The sequence below is a fragment of the Caretta caretta genome, chromosome 7, assembly GCF_965140235.1.
Source record: "Caretta caretta isolate rCarCar2 chromosome 7, rCarCar1.hap1, whole genome shotgun sequence".
NCBI classification, from domain to species: Eukaryota; Metazoa; Chordata; order Testudines; family Cheloniidae; genus Caretta; species Caretta caretta.
The window spans coordinates 127,022,161-127,041,002 of record NC_134212.1 but is presented as its reverse complement, the minus strand read 5'-3'; the positions used below and the strand labels follow the sequence as shown (position 1 = coordinate 127,041,002).

Sequence of the window (18,842 nt, the reverse complement as noted above, 5' to 3'; positions counted from 1 at the left end):
CACTATATCTACAGTCAGGCCCACTCAAGGCTCGTTCCCCTCTAGTCAATATTGGTGAGGCCTCATCTGGAGTACTGTGTCCAGTTTTGGGCTCCACACTACAAGAAGGATGTGGAAAAATTGGAAAACATCCAGCGGAGGGCAACAAAAATGATTAGGGGACTGGAACACATGACTTATGAGGAGAGGCTGAGGGAACTGGAATTGTTTAGTCTGCGACAGAGAAGAATGAGAGGGGATTTGATAGCTGCTTTCAACTACCTGAAAGGGGGTTCCAAAGAGTGTGGATCTAGACTGTTCTCAGTGGTAACAGATGACAGAACGAGGAGTAAAGGTCTCAAGTTGCAGTGGGGGAGGTTTAGGTTGGATATTAGGAAAAACTTTTTCACTAGGAGGGTCGTGAAACACTGGAATGCGTTACCTAGGGAGGTGGTGGAATCTCCTTCCTTGGAAGTTTTTAAGGTCAGGCTTGACAAAGCCCTGGTTGGATGATTTAGTTGGGGATTGGTCCTGCTTTGAGCAGGGGGTTGGACTACATGACCTCCTGAAGTCCCTTCCAACCCTGATATTCTATTCTATGATTCTATGATACTGGATCCCCCTTGTCCACGTTTGCTGACCTTCTCAAAGAATTCTAAGAGATTTGTGAGGCATGATTTCCGTTTATAAAAGCTGTGCTGACTCTTCCCCAATAAATTATGTTCATAGATTCATAGGACTGGAAGGGACCTCGAGAGGTCATCTAGTCCAGTCCTCTGCACTCAAGGCAGGACTAAGTATTATCTAGACCATCCCTGACAGATGTTTATCTAACCTGCTCTTTAAAATCTCTAATGATGGAGATTCCAGAACCTCCCTAAGCAATTTATTCCAGTTCTTAACCATCCTGACAGTTAGGACGTTATTCCCAATGTCCAACCTAAACCATACTTGCTGCAATTTAAGCCCATTGCTTCTTGTCCTATCCTCAGCGTTTTAAGGGAACAATTTTTCTCCCTCTTCCTTGTGACAGCCTTTTATGTACTTTAAAACGGTTATATCCCCCATCAGTCTTCTCTTCTCTAGACTAAACATACACAACTTTTTCAATCTTCCCTCACAGAGAATGTTTTCTAGATGTTAATAATTTTTGTTGCTCTTCTCTGGACTCTCTGTAATTCGTTCACACCTTTCCCGAAACGTGGCACCCAGAACTGGACACAATACTCCAATTGAGGCCTAATGAGCACAGAGTAGAGTGAAGAATTATTTCTCATGTCTTGCTTACAACACTCCTGCCATTAGATGCCAGAATGATGCTTGCTTTTTTTGCAACAATATTATACTGTTGACTCATATTTTGCTTGTGATCCACTATGACTCCCAGATCCCTTTCCACAGTACTCCTTTCTAGGCAGTCATTTCCCATTTTCTATGTGTGCAACGGATTATTCCTTAGTGTAGTACTTTGCATTAGTCCTTACTGAATTTCATCCTATTTACTTCAGACCATTCCTCCAGATTTTCCAGATCATTTTGAATTTTAATCCTATCTTCCCAAAGCACTTGCAACCCCCACCAGCTTGGTATTGTCTGCAGACTTTTAGATAATGGCATAGAGAGTATGCTTAATCATTGATGAAAATACTGAACCGAACCAGACCCAGAACTGATCCCTGCGGGACCCCACTCAATATGCCCTTCCAGCTTGACTGTGAACCACTGATAACTAGTCTCTAGGAATGGTTTTCCAACCAACCAGTTATGCACCCACCTTACAGTAGCTCCAGCTAGGTTGTATTTCCCTAGTTTATGAGGAGGTCATGCAAGACAATATCAAAAGCCTCAGTAAAGCCAAGATATACCACATCTACCACTTCCCCCTAACCACAAGGCTTGTTACCCTGTCAAAGAAAGCTGTTTGGTTGGTTTGACATGATTTGTTTTTGACAAATCCATGCTGACTATTACTTATTACCTTATTATCTTCTAGGTGTTCACAAATTGCTTAATTATTTGCTCCATTATTTTTCCGAGTACTGAAATTAAGCTGACTGGTCTGTAATTCCCCGGGTTGTCCTTATTTCCCATTTTACAGATGGGCACTGTATTTGCCCTTTTCCAGCCCTCTGGAATCTCTCCCATGTTCCATAACTTTTCAAAGATAAATCGCTAATGGCTCAGATATCTCCTCAGTCAGCTCCTTGAATATTCTAGGATACATTTCATCAGGCCCTGGTGACTTGAAGACATCTAACTTGTCTAAGTAAATTTTAACTTGTTCTTTCCCTACTTTAGACTCTGATCCTATCTCATTTTCACTGGCGTTCACTATGTTAGATGTCTAATTGCGACTACCTTTTTGGTGAAAACAGAAACAAAAACAGTAATTTAGCATTTCTGCCATTTCCATATTTTCTGTTGTTGTTTTCCCCCCCATCATTGAGTAATGGGCCTACCCTGTCCTTGATCTTCCTCTTGATTCTAATGTATTTGTAGAATGTTTTCTTGTTACCCTTTATGTATCTAGCTAATTTAATCTCTTTTTGTGCCTTGGCCTTTCTAATTTTTCCCCTACATACTTGTGTTATTTGTTTATATTCATCCTTTGTAATTTGACCTAGTTTTGTACTTTTTGTAGGACTCTTCATCTGTGTCTCTGATAATTCTTTTCTTTCCTACCGTTTCAACCAATTTGCATGGTATTGCAGTAGGCTTCCTAGTCTATAATTGCCAGGATCGCCTTTGGAGCCCTTTTAAAAAAATTGGTATAATAGACTATCATAGAATCACATTAGTTATCCTCTAGTCAGGGTGGATTTGATTTAAATCATTATTTAATCATGGATTTCTACATAAAAAGTAGAAATATTTATTTCTGCATATTTATACCTGCCTCTGGAAATTTCCACTACATGCATCTGAAAAAGTGGGTATTCACCCACGAAAACTTATGCTCCAATACATCTGTTAGTCTACAAGGTGCCACAGGACTCTTCGCCACTTTTACAGATCCAGACTAACACGGCTACCCCTCTGATACTTGATACATAAAAGTGCATTCTTGTTGGTTGTTATAACCTTAATACGTATACTTCACAACTCAGAGATAGATGAGACCGTCTCTTTTACAGCCTGCTGCCATTACAGGTTTTCCCTTCTAGTGAGAGAATGGTATCGTAGATCTCAAATCAATTAAGACTACACTCAGAAAGACCTCAAGACTTCTGGAATATGCTGCTCAAACAGTTTCACTTTTGTTTCTACTGCCCGTCCCTCCCGTCTCGCATTTATCTCCAGACTTCATCTCCTTGTCCAGATCTATTTTGCCCCCAACAGTCTCCTACTCATTGAACTTTTTGAAACGTTGCACTTTTAGAGAGAGGTAAGGGATTGACTCTGTGTACACAAACTTGCAGAGGGACAATAGGGTTGAGGTCTGTTATTTCTCACATCTATATATTATTTATTTCTTAATTTAAAAACATTTTTGCTGTTAACAAGCATGTTATCTCTGGAGACACAAATTCACAGTCTGAGAATTGCAAAACTAAGCATCTCTGATGGTATCTTCTAGACTTAACACTGAGTCCCACTGGGTAGATAGAAAGAGTAACCTAAATAATCTATACAGAAGTCCCTGTAACCCCATAAGATTGGGTCCCTAATCCATGAACTATTGGAACTCATTTACGAAACTTTTCTTAAACATTACATGAATATATTGTCTCATTCTATAGAATTAGAATTTATAATCCCTATTCCCTGAGGAGATATGTTTGAGCTATAATGTATCTTAATTAAAACTATCTTCAGATAGGTTTTTTCCTCAAAAAGCATTTTATCAAAAAAAAAAATCCGATTTAAATAAAAAAAATCCTATTTTTTTTTATTTAAAAAAAATCATTGATTTTTATCCACCCTGCCTCTAGTCATCTGGGACAGAGGCTGATTTAATTGATAGGTTACATACCAGAGTCAGTAGTTCTGCAATTTTATATTTGAGTTTCCTTCAAAACTCTAGGGTGAATCCCATCTGGTCCTGATGACCTATGACTGTTTAATTTATCAATTTGTTCCAACACCTCCACTGTGGACACTTCAATATGAGACAGTTCCTCAGATCCTGCTTTGAGCTGAGGATTGGACTAGATGACCCCCTGAGGTCTCTTCCAACCCTAATCTTCTGTTTTTCTATGATCTGTCACCTAAACCAGTGTTTCTCAAACTGTGGTCCGCGGGCCCCCAGGTACTCCAGGGGGTCCACCGGCTCCACTGATCAATTCCTCCCCCTCCCGCCCAGTGCCGCCTGCACACCATGGAATAGCTGTTCAGCAGCATGTAGGAGGCGCTGGGAAGGAGGGGGAGGAGCAGGGGTGGGGCGTGCTCGGGGGAGGGAGTGGAAAGAGGTGGGGAAGAGGCGAGACAGATGGAGTGGGGGTGGGAAGAGGTGGGGTGGGGGCGGGACTTTGGGGGAAGGGGTTGAGTGGGGGCGTGGACTGGAGCTGAGCAGGGGAGCTTGGGGGTCCGCAAAAAAGTTTAAATCAAAATGGGGATCCTCAGGTTGCTAAAGTTTGAGAACTGCTGATCTAAACAGAATAGCTCAGGTGTGGGAAGTTCCCTCACATCTTCTGCAGCAAAGACTGATGCAAAGAATTCATTTAGCTTCTCCACAATGGCCTTATCTTCCTTGAGTGCTCTTTTAGCACTGACTGTTTGGCAGGCTTCCTGCTTTTGATGTACTTAATTTTTTTCAGTCAGTTTTTCAGTCTTTGGCTAGCTGATCTTCAAATTCTTTTTTGGCCTGCCTAATTCTACTTTTAAACTTGAGTTGCCAGAGTTTATGTTCCTTTCTATTTTCCTCAGGAGTATTTGATTTCAAATCTTAAAGGATGCCCTTGTCTCCAACCACTTCTTTTACTTTATTGCTTAGCCACGATGGCTTGGGGGGGGGGGAAGAGAGGGGTCCTCTTACTATGTTTTTACTTACTGGAAATAGCCAGCACAAAAAAAAAGCTACTTCCATAGGTTGGATAGATACCACTGAATTGAGGATCCTTCTGCCAAGGCTTAATCATCAGACACCCAGAGACTGAGCTTATGTTTTGTTAGAAATAAGAATACTGGATCAAGTAGCCACCTTGCTTCTTTTGCCTGTCAATTTTCTGCTCATGAACTGAATAACCAATCTCAAATCTCTTCTAAACAGGGCAATTCCTTTGGCCTTCTATGCCTTCTTGAGCATGTTCTGAATGTGATTCTTTCCATAGGGCAAGAAACAAAGATAACACACCTGTACCCAGAGTTCAAGATGGATCTTGCACATTCACACGAATGGGATGCACTGCACATTAGCTATCCTCCAGTCATCCGGTACAGAGGCCGATTTAAGTGATAGGTTACATACCAAAGTTAGTTGTTCTGCAATTTCATATTTGCATTTCTTTCACATCTCTTGGTGAATACCATCTGGTCCTGGTGACATACCACTGTTTAATTTATCTATTTGTTCCAAAAACCTCTTCTGCTGAAACCTCAATCTGGGATAGGTCAGATTTGGCACCTAAAAAGAATGGCTCAGGTGTGGGAATCTCCCTCATATCCTCTGCAGTGAAGACTGATGCAAAGAATTCATTTAGCTTCTCTGCAACAGCTTTGTCTTCCTTGAGTGCTCCTTTACCATCTTGATCACCCAGTGGCTCCACTGATTGTTTGGCAGGCTTTCTGCTTCTTTTATACAAAATTTTTTTTGCTGTTATGTGTGTATTTTGCTAGTTCCTCTTCAAATTCCTTTTTGGTCTGCCTAATTATACTTGTACACTTCACTTGCCAGAGTTTATTCTGCTTTCACCAGCCTGATCTGGATCCACTGCACAACTAGGGAACTCTCAACATCCCTCCTTCAGGGGCATCCCTTCCCTGAAGCACTGCTCTTCTTCTGAGCTCTCTACTCTTTGGACTCAGGACTCCAAGTTCTGAGCTCCCTGTCTCTGGATTCTGAACTTTCCCACTCATTTATAACTCCCTAGGGCAGCCTGTCCTCCTCGTTACATTAAACTGGAGCACACATGGACTTGGAGCAGGAGAGCTGGACCCAATTTCATTTAAGTGGCCATTGCCCCTGTTACAAAACACCATAAAGAAACAAAACCAGGCACAAGCCCATTTCCCCCCTTTGCAGGTCACTCTGAACATCCTTTGAAAAGAACACAGGAGTAAGTTGTCACATTGTGCATCGTCCACCACCCAAAATGCCCTCCAAGACTTTTCAATGCATTAATCTGATATACCAGAATTAAGTTTATGACACAAGCAGCCTGAATACAATAGACACTTCCTTGTTAAGAAGTGGATGTCTCTCTTTTTGGAACACATCATCAATCACACGCAGTTTGACCACAAGAGGAGACAAAGTACTCTCTCCGACAGGGGCAGAACATACCGTTTTAACAAACCCAGAAAGAGACCAGAGTAGTCACTGCAATGAAACACGAGGTGCTCACTACATGCATTTCCACAGCCAGACTCTCTCTCCTGACAACCTGGAGCACTAAACAGTTTTTATCATGTACTGTTCAGTGTGTTACAAGCCCTCTGTCTGATCCAGAGGACATGAATCTTCTACAACTCCCTTCTGGGGGACCTTGTCCTTTAGCCCAAGCTGTAGGGACCCATGGTTTCAGCTCTCAAGATCCCAGGCTTGACCCTCTGTGACAACCAAGATGACAGTCATTACACTATGAAAGTTAGTTCCCAAATCCCTCAATCCCTGAATCAGAGTTCCCATCCCACTTTTCTCCTTCTGTTCAAACCCACATAGATGCATGACATCTACATATATTTAAGCTTACTAGCTCCATTAATACATTACCTTTACTTTCAGCCTCTTCCAAGTCCTTTTTATTGGCCAATAGAATTTCTTCTCTTTGGTCAGTTAACAGGTCAGCTAGATGATAGATAATCTCTGCTCTCTGCAGACAGAAAATAAATCCTGTATGGTTATCATAGAAGTCAAATGACTCAGGGTACTCAGGCTCGTGGTCTCCCCAACCCCCACTTCTTATTTAATACCTCTGGACTCTTTCTTCTCTGGCTCCTGCACTTGGCCTCCAGCGAGCTGTAGCTCACGAAAGTTTATGCTCAAATAAATTGGTTAGCCACAAGTACTCCTTTTCTTTCAGCATACCTCAGACAGCTACCTGTTCATAGTTTACCCCTTGCTACTGGTTGGAGTACACAGTTCAGCCTGCAGTTCTGGCTTCTGGCCTTTCCTGTATTTTGCCTGGCAGGTCTCTGCTTTCCTGCCTAACCAACAACAAGATGCCCCCTGCCTCTGTGTCAGCAGCTGCCTTGCTCTACATCAGTGGTTCTCAAAGCCGGTCCGCCGCTTCTTCAGGGAAAGCCCCTGGCAGGCCAGACCAGTTTGTTTACCTGCCGTGTCCGCAGGTTCAGCCGATCACAGCTCCCACTGGCTGCGGGAGCTGCGGGAAGGGCGGCCAGCACGTCCCTTGACCCACGCCACTTCCTGCAGACCCCATTGGCCTGGAGCGGTGAACCGCAGCCAAGGGGAGCCGCGATCGGCCAAACCTGCGGACGCAGCAGGTAAACAAACCGGTCCAGCCCACCAGGGGCTTTCCCTGAACAAGCGGCGGACTGGCTTTGAGAACCACTGCTCTACATAGTGCCTCCCTCTACCCAACCCAGCTGCAATGCAGTGGTAAACTGAATGGTAGATCGCATGCAGCTGCTCCCTTTTGGGCGGTTTAAGTATCCTCTCACTAAGAGCAATTGGGGCAGTTCACTCCAATAATTCTTCTGTGGCATCCTCTACATGCCAATACCTGCATTTAAAATAATTAGATCCATGTAAACCTGATGGTTCAAATGTACAAAATTTCCTAATTACATTTCAGTAGACCACATCCTTCTTCACCCCTCCCTCTCATGCGGTATGTTACAATCTAAATGACAGACTGACAGACAGGTGAGAACATGAGCTCTTTGGAGCAGGAACCCGTCTTAGGTATTTATTGTGAAACATGCAGTGTAACTGTAAGTTCTAATACATAAATGAAGCCACACTGGCATATTACCTGTTCAGGCTGTAGCGCCGCTAGGGCCCTGCCTCCAGCTCGAGCCATTTCACCTTGCTGCTCTACCGTAGGGCCTGAAAACCACAAGAGTTTGTGCAGTTCACATCATCCATGCCCCAAGCTCAGAGCATGTTAAAGTCAAACACACCCCTCACACACAAACCCAAACAGATGAGAAAGTAACAATGGTCAAAACCCTCCTATCTTACCCCACAACGCATGAGAAAGTAAACACGTGGCTCACATGTATTCAGGTAAAAATGCACATTCAGGAAGCAAATTTATGTTCTGATGCAAAGAAGTTACATCAGGAACGAACACACACACACACAAACTTGAGGATCCATAAGCAAAAATGAAAAGGCGGAAAATTATTTCTAAGTAAATCCAGTACCATAAGATGCTATAAAACCTGTAAACAAAATCCACAATTGAAAATAATCCAAAAGCAGATAGTCTAGTCTTCCCAATCTATTACAGTGTCCCAACCCAGCAACCCACTTGCTCAGAGCCTACAAGTTTCTAACATTATAAATAATTTCATTTCTCAACCTACCCAGATAATATCTCTCACACCAAAAAGCACCTCTTTTCTTCACTTATGCCAAGTCTCTATCATTCCTAATTAGATGTAACAAAGCAGAGTGTTGACTGGGGGTTGGTGCAAAGGAGACCATCAGGGCTCCTGGAATCTATTCTATGATTCTATGAATATCAAGTAGGATTGGGAGACTATATTACCTCTCTATACAGCATTGGCGAGACTACTATTCAAATAATGGGCCCAGTTCTGGTGTCCATATTGCAGAAGTTTCAGAGAAGAGCTCCCAAAATGAATCATGCTCTGGAAAACATGTCTTAAGATGAGAAACTTGAGGGGCTCAGTCTATTTAGCTAATTGACAAGAAGGTGAAAAGGCAATTTAAATCATGGTCTATTAGTTAAATAGGGAGGGCTCCTATCCAGAAGATTAATCTAGCAGCCAAAGGCAAAACATGCTGCAATGGCTGGAAGTTGAAGTAAGTAAAGTTCAAAATGGAAATAAGACAAAGTTTTAAATGGTAAGGATAACTGTTGGAACAGATCACCAAGGAATACGACAAGTTCACCACCACCTGAAGTCCCTTAAATCAAAGCTGAATGTCTTTCTAAAAGATATGTTCTAGTTCAGCCACACATAGGCTAATCACTAGGTGAAGGTATATGGTCTGTAGTCTGCAGAAGGTCAGACTAAATGATCATAATGGTCACACATGCAAGAGACCAGGGAACCAGAACTGCCTTGGCCATTTGGGCGCAATTAAAATGACTTGTGCTTGGTCCTATCTAATCTTTTGTGGGACTTGAGAAAGCAGAGCGCTAGGAGGAAAGGCACAGTTCAAATGGACTGTCCAAGGGAGTAGGAGACCTGTTTGATTGGGAGTTGAACAGGTAACAAGTAGGTGTTCCCTACTGAGCGAAGATACTGTTCACCACTGAGCTGTGTTGCTCCCACTTGCAGTTAGTAGCGAATTGACTGCTGAAGTTGTCTGCCAAAGAGTTCTGGATTCCTGTGATATATGTCAGTTTCATAAACTGACCATTTCTATACTCAGGGGAATGGATCTTGGGTGTCCCTGTTTATGTAGAATACAGTTGTTGGGTTATCTGAGAACATGATGAGTCTGCATTAATGATAAAAATGCCCATGCATGCTTCTCAGACTGCTCTGAGTTCCAGAAGATGTATGTGCATCCTGGTTTCTAAGGGCGTTCAAATGCCCTGTGCTGTGCGATCATCCAAGTGAACCACTCACCCTAACGAAAAGGTGTCTGTGATTATTCTCCTGTCGGGTGTGGTGGATAGGAAAGGACTGACCGTGCACACTTGTACGGAGTCTTTCCACCAGGTCAGAGAGGTTTTTAGCTTGATGGGGATTGTCACTACAGTGGACATGATGTGTTTTCTTGCCGTGTGTATATACTGTTAGAAGCTAAACCTGAAGGTAGCAGAGGTGGAGACTGGTGAACAGCATTATGCAAGTACATGACACCACGTGATCTAAAAGAGTAAGGCAAACTGAGACCATGTCCAAGGGTTGTGCATAACCTGATCTATCAGTTTGCTTTTGGCTTGGAATCTGTACATAGGCAGATATGCCTTTGCCCTGACTGAGTCTAAGGTTTCTCCTATGAAAGCTATAGCCTGGGTAGGAGCCAGAATAGTCTTTTCCAGTTTCAGAGATTCCAAGATATGCTAGGAGACAAAGCATCAATAAGGTCGATGCTAGGACTTCTGGACATATCATGCCTGTAAGAAGCCAGTTGTCTAGATACAGGAAGATGGTAGAACTGTCCCACCTGAGATGTGCTGCGGTGCAATTGCTACAGTGACTGAAATCTGAGGAATCTTCCATGGGAAGATTCTAACCTCCTGGGGTAACTTGTCTTTAGAATGTAGAATGAATTTAAAAAACAAAACAAAACAAAAAAAAACATTTGGCCAGGAGAGCCTGGTAATTGGAAATTTTAAACTTGAAGCACACACCTTTCTCCCCATAAAGTTTAAATACTTGGCTTCCTTATCCATGGGAGTGGTCCTTGGGTGTTATCATCTGGACTTTTCTGTGACTGCTCAGATGACAAGGGAGCTCAGGGCAGGGTGGGAGAAAAAGAACTCCACTCCCTAAGCCTTCTTAGGGGGTAGGAGCACAGGTAGCTGGTATTTGCACCACACAGGTCTTGCCAGTTCCAGTATGGCCTCATTGAACTGGGAGTGCTAATCAGCTAGATCCCATAGGAGCTGTGATGGTACTGCCAGCGAAGAAGCTTCTGACTGCATGGTCATTTAACGATGGTGCACAGTCCTTCAGCTTCCGGGGCTTAGTCTTAGTTGGTACTGTAGTCAGTGTCAATGACTATGGTCTCAAAGCACATTTTGCCAGTACTGAAGGAGTCTTATTCCTATGTTCCTTCTGATCATGGACACAAGGCTTAGAAGGACCTAAGTCCTTGTGTCCTAAGCACAAGGGATCACCCAACCTGGTCAGGGAAGGATCCCTTCTCTTATGAGAGGTTTCAGAATAGCAGCCGTGTTAGTCTGTATTCGCAAAAAGAAAAGGAGTACTTGTGGCACCTTAGAGACTAACAAATTTATTTGAGCATAAGCTTTCGTGAGCGAAAGCTTATGCTCAAATAAATGTTAGTCTCTAAGGTGCCACAAGTACTCCTTTTCTTTTTTCTCTTATGAGAGTGCCTCTTAGTCTTGTGAGGCGGCCCAAATGAAGGGTCTTTTGCTCTAGTTGTTCCCTCTCCTAAACGGATATTGAGCGAGGAGATGCACATCTCCATGTCTCAAGCTGATGTACAGGGAGTCTTCCCAGCCTAGTTCTTCCCCCCATCCTGGCTGGGGTCTCCAAAGCCAGAGTTCTTGAACCTGACATATCCAGCTGGGAAAGGAGCAGCAGATACTGCATTTAGCAAAGATGAGAGCTTCTCTAAGGCAGCAGAGGCAGTGCAGGCAGTTGTTGCCAACCAAAAAGGAGTGGGGACAGGAGATGAAACTTTTAAAGCCTGGGCATAATCTAAGTCCTGCGCTGGGGGATCAGAGCATTCTCTAGGGCAGGGATTCTAACTACTATCTAAACTTATAAAAACCACTAACAATAGCAACTAGCTACATAAAACCTGGAAATATTAACAGGAAAAAAAGGGTGAAGAGGATCAGTTCCAGACACTGGAGATTCCAACTCAGACCATGAAATGGTAAGAAAGAACTGGAGTGGTATCTGTCTGCACTGCCCCTTATACTCTTGGCACAGAACATGAGAAAAGCAGAAGTGAAGACCAAGGGACACTACTTGCTAGCATTTTCTGGTCCTAGCTGCATGGAGCACGTGTATCCAGTTGAATACACGGAGATCAGCATTCAAACTTTTACAAATAGAGAGACAAGGTGGGTGAGGTAATATCTTTTACTGGACCAATTTCTGTTGGGGAAAGAGACAGAATTTCAAACTACACAACTCTTCTTCAGGACCTGACTCTCTAATATCCTGGGACCAATAAGGCTACAACACTGCAAACAACTTTAAAAATGTCTGTTTCCAATGGTCTCAAAGCACATTTTTCCAGTTATCGTACAGCTATAAAGCAAGCATTACTCCCAGAAAGCCTACCCCACTCTATCATCCTCCACCCAATCCCAATCTCAAAATTCCAAATACCAACTTACCTGCAGGTTTTACCTCTGAAAAAAAAGTCCCAACTTTTTTCCCCTCCACAATGTCTGTGATGACATGGCCAGAGATCTTTGGATGGGTTCCATTTGCGATCACTACAGAGGTGCCACCTTGGAGGGCCCATAGAGCGGCCTTCACCTACAAGGCAGGATAAAGCTAGTCCTGGGAAAAATCTCAATACCTAGCAAGCATTCTCCTGGCTCTTGAACTCTATTCTTAATAATCATCTCCATCTTGATTATCTTTGGTCTTTTAGACTGTAAATTTTAAGCAGGGGCCATCTGCTCTTAATACATTTGGAAACATATAGGAGGTACCACAATCTAAGTAATTAATTTTTAAACCAGGTCACTTATTCCTGCTTTGTATTCTGTTCCTTGGCTAGTTTCTAACTCATGACTGTAGTTTAAGTTTCCTTAACAGTCTATGGTGAGAAACTCTGTCAAAGGCTTTTTGAAAATACAGATAAGTCTATCAACTTCTCCTGCATCCACTATTTTGTTACCATGCTTAAAGTATTCTAGTAGATTAAAGAGGCATACCTTTCCTTTGCTGAAGCTACCCTGGCTTGTCTCCATCGTGTCATAATTTAGGTGTTTATAATTCTATTTTTTCAAATGATAGTTTCAACCAATTTTTCCTGGTACAGATAAGAGGATAATTGGTATTTAATTCTCAGAATTGCTGCTAGTGAATTTTTAATGGCAAAGACAAAAATTTACTATTTTCCAGGGAGTACATTATTTTAATGAGAGATTGAACATTTGTGAACAGCTCAGCCACTTCATTCCTGAACACATTCAGGAATCTTGGATAGTTAACATCTGGGCAACATATCTTTGGAAACCTTATTTCATCTCAACACCCACTGATAAAGAATGATGCAGTCTATTTAGATTGCAAGCTTTTTGGGGCAATGACTACTATTCTGTTTGTCTAGAACAATTGGGTCCTGGTTCTTGGTTGGGCCCTAGGCACAACAATAGTAAATATTAATAGATTTCTGTACTTGAGTGGAGTCCAGTGGATCCAACAATTCTCTCATGGGCCTCCTACTTCCAATATAAAGAATTTCTTGTTGTTTCTATGCCTTTGGTAATTGCTATTCAAAATGCTTTGTGGCCTTCTGATTTCTATCCCGTGTTTCACCTGCTATACTTCATGCTGTTTGTCCCCCTAGGGCTAAGTTTTCATTTTTCTTGCCTTCCTCCTTTCTGCTCAGGGGGCTCCAATGCCAAGTCTGAAGACTTTAATTTCCTCACTTTTGATTTTAAGACCTTTTTGATGTGCTTCCTCAATTTTTTTGTTTTAAGTTTCCTTTCTGAAGTTAATGTCACAGTGCTGGATTTTCTATGATCCCTCTAAAGCATTTAATTTAATTATACAGTGGTCAACATTACATTATGGGTCAATTATAATTACTTCTTTTACCAGCTCCTGCACACTGCTTAGAACTAAGCCAAGAATAGTCTCTCCTCATGTACTCTATAGAGGGTAATCGTTTAAAGTATCAAGAAATGCCTTCTCTGAAACCTTATCTCACTGCGACATCTGCCCTATTCATATATGGTATCTAAGTCATCTATTACAGCTTTATTATATTTAATTGTCTCTAATCTCCCTCATTCCCTTCCTGATTAGAATGCCAGTAGCATAACCATACCAGTATATTTGTATTATTACTTGGTATTTGTATCCCTACAGATTGTGGTGTATGGTCCTCCTCATGGAAGAAACTTTTATTCTATGGAATTTTCCAGATACCTGGTTGCTTTCTCGCCTCTGCCACTTTCCTGCATAATTTAAAGGCCAGTACTACAGTGCCCCCTTGACTTGGGGGATTCCACATTTCACATATGCCTATTATGTCAAGTTCATCTTCCACCTTCTAGACTGTCTAGTTTGCTTATTTTTGTTTTTAAGATTCTCACATTAATATACAGACATGTATAGTATTGTTTTGATCACAAGTCTACTTTTATTTAATCCATTCCTCTGGCACCGTATAGCTTTTCCAGAACATACTTCTGATCTCAATTCATCTAATCATTTCAGGTGTAATTAAAATCCAATCCTTTACCAGGAGATTCAGACTTGCCTTTTAAAATAGGGATATCCCCAACAGGTGCCCTTGTACACAATGAGTGCTCCTTTGCACTTGACAGCTTTCTCTGGGCTCCTAGTTTAAGTTCTATGCAAGAAGACATAGACACCTTTGGTTGAGGTGGAATTCATTTTTATATAAGCTCTCCAAAGTTTGTGTTATATTAACATTAAAACCCTCCTCTTTACACCATCTTTTCATTCATACATTGAGACTCTGAAGTTCACCTTATCTAGCCAGCCCTTCATATGGAACTACAACCATTTTAGATAACGGTACTGTAGAGGCATTGGACTTAAGCCTTTTTCCTAATAATCAACATTTACTGCAGATTTTAGGAAATCTCCCGAACACCTAATAAAGTAATTGGTATTAATATAAACCATAACAATGGACTTCTTTTCAGCATTCATTCAACTTTTGTCTAGATGTCTCATAAAATCCACCACACTCATGCATTCATAGTAATGGATATTTGAGTGTCATGTGTATGGCACTTAGAAGCAAAAAACAAGTCCCTGCCCCAAGGATCCTGCAATCCACTTATCTCCAGTGTGTGTGTGTGGGGGGGGAGAGCAGAAGACTCAGGAGTTGCCTCCAACCCCCACCAAGGGAAAGGGGTAGATGCGTGGGTGGGTATTTAATCCTTCTGTAATAGGATATAAATAGGTATACAGAGGACTAAAACTCCCTGTCATAAATATAAAGGGAAGGGTAACCACCTTTCTGTATACAGTGCTATAAAATCCCTCCTGGCCAGAGGCAAACCCTTTCACCTGTAAAGGGTTAAGAAGCTAAGGTAACCTAGTGGCACCTGACCCAAATGACCAATGAGAGGACAAGATACTTTCAAATCTGGAGGGGGGGAGAACAAAGGGTTGGTCTGTCTGTGCGATGCTTTTGCCGGGAACAGGTCAGGAAGGCAGCCTCAGAACTTCTGTTAAGTTAGAAAGTAATCTAGCTAAAAATGCATTAGATTTCCTTTTAATGGCTGGTAAAATAAGATGTGCTGGATGGAATGAATATTCCTGTTTTTGTGTCTTTTTGTAACTTAACGTTTTGTCTAGAGGGATTCTCTATGTTTTGAATCTGATTACCCTGTAAGGTATTTACCATCCTGATTTTACAGAGGCGATTCTTTTACCTTTTCTTTAATTAAAATTCTTCTTTTAAGAACCTGATTGATTTTTCATTGTTCTTAAGATCCAAGGGTTTGGGTCTGTGTTCACCTGTACCAGTTGGTGAGGATTCTTATCAAGCCTTCCCCAGGAAAGGGGATGTAGGACTTAGGGGTATATTTTGGGGGAAGACGTCTCCAAGTGGGCTCTTTCCCTGTTCTTTGTTTAAAACGCTTGGTGGTGGCAGCATACGGTTCAAGGATAAGGCAAAGTTTGTACCTTGGGAAAGTTTTAACCTAAGCTGGTAAGAATAAGCTTAGAGGGTCTTGCATGCAGGTCCCCACATCTGTACCCTAGAGTTCAGAGTGGGGAAGGAACCTTGACATTCCCAATCTTCTCCTTTAGGAGCAGGCAACATGTATCAAAACAGGAAGGAGGCAGATGAAACTGGTCAAATTCAATATGTGATGCAAGAGAATAGTGTAAAATACATTTTTATTCAAATGGGCCTAAAACAGGGCTCAGGAGAAAGGTAAATGGAACCTCATACCATTGCAGAACATTGATTTCTCCCTATGAAGAACAAAGCAGCACAGGCTTCAAGCTTCTCCTACCTTGGCTTCCATTCCTCCCATCCCTACCCGGGATTTGGTTCCAAATGTCACAGACTGCTGATCTCCAGGGTAAAATATGTCAATGAGCTTCGCATCATCTGACCCTGGAGGACTGTCAAAGAGCCCTGAAATGGAAATTTGTTAAGTTAGCTCTATACAACCTTGGACTCTGAAATTCAGGGGAAAGGAACTAGGGAAAGGTTGGGAAACTAAACTTCTTTATACAGACTTGGGCACTGAACGTTCTCCACTGCAAGAGAGCACTGTATGCTTCCCAGTGCACGCATCTTATGAGGCTGTAGGCTTTAAGTAACAGTAGGTGCTATTCCCAAGAGTGCCAATATACATGGGTCATTGAACTATGACAAAGTTAAACTTGAAAAAAAAGCCACTAATTCAGGAACAAATATAGGATACCCCCAGATATTCTGTGGTACCGGCTCCTCCCCTGCTGTCTCCCCTCCCCCGCAACCTCACCTTGCCGCGCCACCAACACTCTGGCCCGCCACTCCTGCTGGACAGCGTGGCGGCGTGGCTGGCTGCAGCTGGGTTGCGAGTTCCTGCTGCTCTGAGTGGCATGGTAAGGGGCGGGGAACAGGAGGCTTGGATAAGGGGCAGGGGGTCCCGGGGGGGCAGTCATAGGACAGGAAGCAGCTGGATGGGGTGGAGGTTCTTGGGGTGGAGGTTCGATAGGCATGGGAGTCCCGGGAGGTCTGTCAGGGGGTGGGGGTGTGGACAGGGGTTGAGGCAGTCAGGGGACAGTGGGGGTTAGATAGGGGGTGGGGTTCCAGGGGATGGTTAGGGGCAGGGGGTCCCAGGAGGGGGCGGTCGGGGGACAAGAAGCAGGGGGGGGGTTGGAGGTTCTGAGGGGGGCAGGAAGTGGGAGGGGGCAGATAGGGGCCAGGGGCCAGGCTGTTGGGGGAGGCACAGCCTTCCCTACCCAGCCCTCCATACAGTTGCACAACCCCGATGTGGCCCTTGGGCCAAAAAGTTTGCCCACCCCTGCTCTAGAGGCTGAACAACATGCAATGAAAGAGACAGGAGCTAGGGTTGAATACAGTGATATGCAGCAGAAAAGGCAAAGTTAGTTATTTTTAATTTTTAGTTGACTGATAGCAATTGTAGCATCCCCACCTTTTCCCTTTACTTTTGTTCTCATGAGCATAGAACTAAATATCGCACCTCTGCCATATTCACTGATCACCATCCAACATGTACATGCAGCTATATTCTATAGAAAAACTGCATGTGTATAGTTCCCTGCTAAGGATTTTAGCTTTTGCCCTGTAATTATGGTAAAAGGCATTAATAAACTATTTGCATATGGCATGGTAAGTGCTACAGTTCTCAAGAAGGAAAGAAGTCTAGAAGTGGTAATTCACTTTTCCTTTCTGTAACGACCATTACTTGCTGTAATATGTGCCAGTGAATTGTTCTATCTAGGGTGGTCTGTGGGGTGTGTGTTTATATAAAAAACAATCAATCAGACAGAGGTTCAATGTGATACAGAGAAAGATCTATAAATGAAAGTGGGGTTCTTAAAGTAGCTCTCTGGAAAGGATTGAGGACCTCTAAAAAGTCATTTTTTCCACAGCATCTAGTTTCTGAGCTCCAAACAGTTGTTTCGATATCTTAGAATATGTTATTGTTTATGTTAAATTTCCAGACAGCATGTGGGGCTGTACATGAGATATGCTGCTGACATTAATTTCTAGTTCCCTCAACTCCTAGCAAATGGAAAGAGTGCCTTAACCACAACAGTGGACTGGGACTCAGGAAATCAGAGTTCAAATTCCCAGCTCTGCCATAGATTCCCTATGTGATCCTGGCAAGTAACTAATTTTTCTGTGCCTCAGTTTCCCATCTATAAAGTGAGGATAGCGACACTTCCCTACTTCATAGGTGCCATGAGGACTAGCCTAGGTGTTTAATTGGTGTTCTGTACCGTAGTAATGACTGCCATAACAAAAATAAAATGTCCCCTGTGAAGAATGAAGGAGTTTCTGTGTTACTTTATTCATACTGCTGGAACTTCCAATTGTTTATGAGTGGGTGATGGCTATAGGTAGCATTAGGGTTAACTGATTTCTAAAAGGCTCTGTAAGACTACAGGAAGGAAAACAATGGATCTATTGCATTCAATCATTTTGATGACTTCCACACATTGTCCAGGGGTCAATTCCATGGATATTCTCACCTGTCCCTGAAGTTTATTTTCTTGAGGTGGCGTCTTTAAGGCGCCCACATAAGCTTCTCTGTCTTGACAGGGTTTCAATATGTTGATATGGTATATCTGCTCCTGCTTCTGGCAATCGGGCTGTAAAATCTTTTAGTCAACCTCCCCGATGGCTTCTATTACTTCATAGGGCCCCTGCCATCTGACCAGGAGCTTGCTTTCAGCTGTGGGTACTAGCACCATTATCTGATCTCCTGTCCAGAATTTCTGAACCTTTGCTTAGTGATTATAATAGATCTGTCGAGCCTCCTTTACTCTTTCCAGGTGTTCCCACACGTTGGGAGTGACTTGGGCTATTTGGTCCTGCATCTGCATCACATGATCAATGACGTGCTGGAGGAACCAACTAGGGGCCATGCTCCTCTTGACCTGCTGCTTACAAACAGGGAAGAATTGGTAGGGGAAGCAGAAGTGGGTGGTAACCTAGGCAGCAGTGACCATGAGAGGGTTGAGTTCACGATCCTCATAAAAGGAAGAAA

At 42.8% G+C, this 18,842-nt stretch overlaps 1 protein-coding gene across 14 annotated transcripts in view; it reads right to left on the bottom strand.

The window, feature by feature from the left end:
• ALDH18A1 (aldehyde dehydrogenase 18 family member A1) overlaps positions 1 to 18,842 on the bottom strand; it is a 131,638-nt gene that overhangs the window by 43,499 nt on the left and 69,297 nt on the right. For all 14 annotated transcript variants that reach the window (XM_048858660.2, XM_048858654.2, XM_048858658.2 and 11 more), the window contains 4 exons: positions 16,128 to 16,252; positions 12,285 to 12,429; positions 8,073 to 8,146; positions 6,851 to 6,950 (listed from right to left, as the gene is read on the bottom strand). In XM_048858660.2, the coding sequence (XP_048714617.1) occupies positions 6,851 to 6,950; positions 8,073 to 8,146; positions 12,285 to 12,429; positions 16,128 to 16,252 (444 nt within the window). The remainder of the gene's footprint in view (positions 1 to 6,850; positions 6,951 to 8,072; positions 8,147 to 12,284; positions 12,430 to 16,127; positions 16,253 to 18,842) is intronic.